This window comes from Gastrolobium bilobum, unplaced genomic scaffold (genome assembly GCF_033153095.1).
Source record: "Gastrolobium bilobum isolate Gb01-03AN ecotype WA unplaced genomic scaffold, APGP_CSIRO_Gbil_v1 utg5007, whole genome shotgun sequence".
Lineage (NCBI taxonomy): Eukaryota > Viridiplantae > Streptophyta > Magnoliopsida > Fabales > Fabaceae > Gastrolobium > Gastrolobium bilobum.
Window position 1 is genome coordinate 168208 of NW_026896359.1, and position 6367 is coordinate 174574.

Below are 6367 nucleotides of genomic sequence, written 5' to 3' on the forward strand. Positions count from 1 at the left end.
ATACCATCCTGCTAGTTCTACATGCGCATTAACGTATTAGTAAAAATTAAGATATTTTATACTTATAGGATATATCAGTAAATTATCATAAAGAATAAGAAACTACAATGCCCAATAGATGGGATCCAAGGAGACTCCAAAAACTTAATTTTAGTTGAGATTCCCCCGCACCCAAACATGAAAACCATACTCTATTCTTCCAATAAACGTTAGGTTCGTTTCCTTTCTTTTGGCTACAATTACACCAAAAAGGTTTGAATCTATGAACACAAACTTCTTCCCCCTATAAGTACATACCAGCACCTGCAACAGCACCACTATCTTCAAAACGACTATTTTGAATTTGAAGCACCGTATCCTCAAGTTTTTAAGCAACTACAATGAAGTGAATATAGCACAAAAGGAACAAGCAAGGCACACAGTTTTCAGACAACAAAATCCAGTATACATGACTCGGGAACCATCGGTAACACAAAATGGGTGAACAAAATAAAACAAAAAACTTTAGCAATCCAGAGCAAACTGTTAATACTATGGAACTAAGTCCTAATAAATCAAGAGTCAAAACAAAGATAACTGATTGGGCAATAAAATGTATAACAAAATCTGATTAACATGGGGTTTTCTTCTGAATCACTGCATACCACAAATGTGGACTCCCAAGAACAAACTCACTTAAGAGGAATAAACCTGGACGAGTGGGTAGCACCAATACCAGGTCTACCATGCTTGACTGGCTTGTATGAAATTGAGAACTCCGCCAGGTAATGGCCAATCATCTCAGGTTTGATTTCAACCTGGTTAAAAGTCTTGCCATTGTATACTCCAATAATGCTGCCAATCATCTCAGGTACAATAATCATATTACGGAGGTGGGTGCGGACTGGTTCTGGCTTCTCACCTGGGGGAGCTTCCCTTTTCTAGAATCAAATAGAGGCTTATTAGACATAAATGAATTCTTATACATTACCTTAAAAGTTGCAGATAATGATAATGCATTCCAAACAGACCAAACTTCACCAGAACATACTTGACATCACAAAAGTGCACAAATTTACAGAAAAGAAAAAAAGAACGAATCATTTTAATAGAAGGATGCCACTAGTAGTTGAATTAAACAATTTTTTAACATTAGAATTCTCGATCTGAGCTTTTATCCAAAGCAGTTAATCTCAATATTTGAGACAGTAAAAATTTTCATATCTAGAGGGCAGTAAACTAGTATGAAAACAAACCATATTTACAGTAGTAAATTTTATCAAAATATATAAGCTCAATAGAAACTGAAACATCCATCATAAATCCACAGAAGTCCAAACACAGAATAACCTTAAGACAAGACCAATATGGAATCTTAGCTAGCTCATACCCAAACAATTGGCATCCTTCCTCTTTCACAACACTACGCTCATCCACAAAATAACAACTAAAATAAACAATTATTCAACTAAACCAATTACATATGAACCAAACTCGTTTTTCCTTAGAACTAGTAATCATCTTTCCAGCCACATCCTGAAGTTTAAGATGTCCCCTAACATAATTGCATTCAATCAGACACCAACAATTCAAAACCGAATTTGATAATTAATATATATAACAACAAGTATATGTTTCATGCAACTCTCACTAACCGATGTTCCAAAATAAAAAACACATTGAAATGAGACTAAACAAGCCTGTACCCATAAGAAACTCTATTAAGAATTACCCTCCCAAATATATTCAGAGCCATTTCAAGACAATTGACTATGTTTAACCACCTTAATTAACATAAAAACCAAAAACCTCTCGAAAAAGTAAAATTGAAGAAAGGCAAAAAAACTTTTAACCCCCCAAAAGATTCGAGTCCTAAATGAATTATCCAGGATTTAACAAGTTCAGTTCTAAATTTCACCCATAAAAACCATAAAAGAGAACAAAAGCTGAGAACAATTACCGCCTTGCGCAGCTTCTTAATGAGGGCCATTGGCTTCCTTGTCAAACCCCTCTGAAACCTGTTACAATACACAACAATCCAACATAAACCAAAAAAAAAACGAAAAAAACCCAATTCAAATTTTACAAAAACACAACACATTACAAAACACTAAGATCAAAAGAAAAAGAAAAAGAAATTCATTACCTTCTACGAGCACGAGCAGAGAAGAGCTTGACAAGCTCATCAGTGGACATGTCAAGAAGTGCATCCAAATCAACGCCCTTGAAACTGAACTTCTTGAACGTTCTCTTCTTCGGCAGTCCAGCAGCAGCAACATCAACATCAACATCTGCCTGCAATGCAAGTTCCTCACAGTCACAAACACAAACACATAGAAGCCAAACCCATAGCCATAGCCATTACCATTGTCATAGGTGGAACTTACCATGGTTGAAGAATCGATCGACAAGAAAACCAAACCCTTTTACGGAAATGAGATGCAGATTCCTGAGCCGCTAGGGTTTTGGTCAAATAGCAACACTTTTGTTAGCTGAATGAATATATAGGGTATTATACTGTAACCCTAGAGTGTTAAATTTACGTTCCGGCCTTGGAGTTTTTCAATATTACCTTACAAATTTAATTTTACATCGACTTGAGAAAAAAAAAAGTTGTTAGTTAATTAAATTCATTTTATATAATATATCTGATTCAAAATAACTGCCCAATGAGGTGTACATAAAATACGCATTTTATATAATATAAAATATAATGATGAAACATAATTATTCAAAAAAAAAAAAGGGAGGACACCCAATAATTTTTTAAGTGGCAAATCCAAATATTCCCCCTCTCACTTTTATAACTCAATTTCCTTATTCTGTATTTTTTGGATGATTGACCGTACTGTCAATTTTAATAGTATAAAATATTTAAATGCCACGCATTCAAAAAAATTTATAAACTGTCACGGCTAGGGGTGATAAATGGGTGCTCGTGAAGACCTGAGCTTACATGCTTAATATTGGTTATTGGAATCAGGCTTAGACTTGTATAAAAGCTCGTTTACTAAAAAGGCATCATGCTCAAATTCAAAAGCTCGGCATTGGAGCCTCCCAGGCTGGCCTAGTATATTAATTTTTATTTATATTTATATTTTTTATACTATTTGTAATAGTCCTCTCTCTCCTCTTAATCCATTTCATCCCTATTTTATTAGTTAAACAGACTTTTTGAATGATTTTGTTCTATATTATGCTGCTTGGATATACATTGAATTTATGAATATTTATGGAATTACTAGTGTTGTTGATTGTATATTCTGTCTGGATAAATTTTTGTTGTCTTATTTTTTCTAACAGGCTAAATCAGGCTTTTATTTTTTGTAAACAAGGCAGGCCATAGGCCGATAATTATATTCGTAACAGGTAACAAGCTTGGTAAGGCCGACACATTTAAACACAGGCTTAACCTTTTAAGACCAAAGCTCGACTCAGCCCGTTAACACCCCTAGTCACGACATCAAAGTCACTAAGTAATGTAGTGGTTCAGCGATCACCAAAGTCGCTACATGATGTAACAGTTCGGCGATCACCAAAATCATTACATGATGCAGAGACTTTGAGTTGATTTTTGACGCATGACATTTTGTTTTTTCAAAGTCATTACATTAGGTAGCGATATTTTTTAGTAAAATATTAAAATATCATTTATCCTAATAATAAAATATTTTTATTAGTGTAGGAATTAAACCATAGGTTAGTTGACATATATTATTTTTCTTATATGAATTAGTTTAGGGAAATTACAGGATAATTAATATTTTAATTTTATATTTAAAATAAAAATGTAAATGAAATTTTAACATTAGTTTGAATATTATTTTTGCATATATTTTATTTACATCTATTTTATTTTGAGACTTGAAATCGTAGAATAAATAATATTTTATTATTTCAATTAGTGTAGGGATTAAACCATACGTTAGTTGACATATATTATTTTTCTTATATGAATTAGTTTTGGTAAATTATAGAATAATTAATATTTTAAAATTGGTTGACATGTATTATTTAAAATTAAAATTATAAAAAAAACCAAAGTAGATACTTTGATGAGAAGAAAAAAAAACAAAGTATTTTATTATTAGGATAAATGATATTTTAATATTTTATTATAAATACTAAAAAACCAAAGTAGCCACATAGTGTAGCTACTTTGGTTAAAAAAAAAAAATGAAGCTGCTACCTGATGTAACGTCTGTGATAGAAAAAAAACTTACCAAAGTCGCTACATCATGTAGGGACTTTGGCTAAACAAAATGCTACATGTCCAAAATCAACCCAAAGTGGTTACACCGTGTAGCGATTTTAGTTGGACAAGCTTATCAAACTTTGCTAACTATTGAAAATGTGCCACGTATTCAGTTTATAGTCGTTGCATTACTTAGCAACTTTGATGTTGTGTCAGTTTGAAAAAAAAATTGGGTGTGTGGCATTCATATATTTTATTTTGATAAAAATGCCAGTACGGTCAATCTCCATTCACGTCAGTTCTTTCATTTTAATTTTTTTAAGTATGGGATAGGATATTGTGACAACCAAATAATGTTACTATTAATGTTACTACCACATCTTAACCGTTGATTTCCGTCAATCAACGGTTATCATTTATTGCGAATTAATAATTAATTAATGAGTTTGATTTGAAAAATGATAACCGTTGATTGACGGAAATCAACGGTTAAGATGTGGTAGTAACATTGGTAATAACATTATTTGGTTGTCACAATATCCTATCCCTATATATATAGAGAAAAATAGTTTTTTCATTTTACATGAGAAAATTTTCTGATGCTACACTCACAATACATGAATGGGTCTTATCTTGATTTTTTTGTCTTCTCACATTTTTGTGGACCCCACCCATGTACTGTGAATGTAGCATAAGAAAATTTTCTCTTGTAAAATGAGAAAATTAATTCCTATATATATATATATATATATATATATATATATATATATATATATATATATATATATGAAAATAATAGCCTCGTATTACCTAAGAAAGCTATCTTTTGTCATACATTCATAGGATTTCATGCCAATTTTTTTTCTTTTTAAATTGTGAACCCCACATATTTGTGTACCCACATGAGATACTATCTTATGTAACATGAGATTAGTAAACCCTATATATATATGGCTCATCTCCGGATGAATCAATTAATATAAAACAATAAATAAACAAAATTACGTAATTTTGGGATAGCCGAAAATAAACTTATCAAATAGTCGGAGAAATAGTTTTTTTCATATATATATATATATATATATATATATATATATATGGGAATTAAACTTTTATGTTACGTAAGATTCCTCGTGTTACACTCACATAAAAAGATGTGCCTCGCTTTTTTTTCTTTTTATAAAAATTGATGAACCTCACTTAATTTATCTCACAACATAAGATAACTTCTCTCCTGCAACATAAGATATATGGGTTCGTTTTTTCTGCAGTTACTGCATATAAGTTATCTGCAGTAAGCCCAATACGACGTCGTTTTGAGGTGGAAATGGTGTTTTTGTAATTTTAATTTATTTCAGGGTTATAATAGTCTTTATATTTATAATTTTTTAAGATTTCAATACAGAAACGACGTCGTTTTGGGAATAAATGCAGATAACTTATCTGCAGTAATTGCAGAAACATTTTTCCCAATATATATATATATATATAGATCGCTTTTCTGTAGTTACTGCAGATACGTTATCTGCAGTAAGCCCATACGACGTCGTTTTTGGCCGGAAATCATGGTGTTTTTGTAATTTTAGTTTATTTCAGAGTTATAATAGTCTTTATATTTATAATTTTTTAAGATTTTAATATCAAAACGATGTCGTTTTGAGAGTAAATACAGATAACTTATCTGCATTAACTGTAGAAACATTTTTTCCATATATATATAAGGATATATTTTTCTTATGTTGTAGAAAAAAATATCTCATGTTGTAGAAATAAAAATATAAGTGGGACCCACAGATAAGTACAGAGAGAAAAAAAAATGGTGGGACCCAACTTCTTTTTGTGTGTGTAGGATAGTTGTTTATCTCATGTAAAATGAGATAAACATATATATATATATATATATATATATATATATATATATAGAGACAGGATCCTTTGACACCGGTGTCAAAAAAAAAGTTTGACACCTCATCTGAGAGCTGTTAGATTAAAAAAAATCAACGATTCTGATTTGTAAGCATGTGACACCATTGATTTTTTTTAATCTAACGGCTCTCAGATGAGGTGTCAAACTTTTCCTTTGACACCGGTGTCAAAGGATCTTGCCTGTATATATATATATATATATATATATATATATATATATATATATATATATATATATATATATATATATTTTCTCATTCTCTTGAA

At 30.9% G+C, this 6367-nt stretch overlaps 1 protein-coding gene across 2 annotated transcripts; it reads right to left on the reverse strand.

Moving 5' to 3' along the window:
- Positions 1–228: 228 nt before the first annotated feature.
- On the reverse strand, positions 229–2501 carry LOC133299334 (small ribosomal subunit protein uS19x). Of its 2 annotated transcripts, none has more exons than XM_061498794.1 (4): positions 2367–2501; positions 2126–2274; positions 1943–1997; positions 229–920 (listed from the first exon to the last, which is right to left on the reverse strand). In XM_061498794.1, the coding sequence occupies exons 1-4, from the start codon at positions 2367–2369 to the stop codon at positions 672–674; spliced, it is 456 nt and encodes a 151-aa protein (XP_061354778.1). In that variant the 5' UTR covers positions 2370–2501; the 3' UTR covers positions 229–671. The 2 variants fall into 2 exon arrangements, with proteins under 2 accessions (XP_061354778.1, XP_061354777.1); XM_061498793.1 differs by having other exon boundaries at positions 261–920; positions 1940–1997; positions 2367–2500.
- Positions 2502–6367: the final 3866 nt, after the last annotated feature.

What these genes read in the sequence shown, in the direction of transcription:
- LOC133299334 (XM_061498793.1), bottom strand. An exon ending in TCTGCTCGTGCTCGTAGAAG is followed by an intron (nt 1,998 to 2,125) that starts GTAATGAATTTC and finishes GTATTGTAACAG; the next exon opens with GTTTCAGAGGGGTTTGACAA. An exon ending in TTAAGAAGCTGCGCAAGGCG is followed by an intron (nt 921 to 1,939) that starts GTAATTGTTCTC and finishes ATTTGATTCTAG; the next exon opens with AAAAGGGAAGCTCCCCCAGG.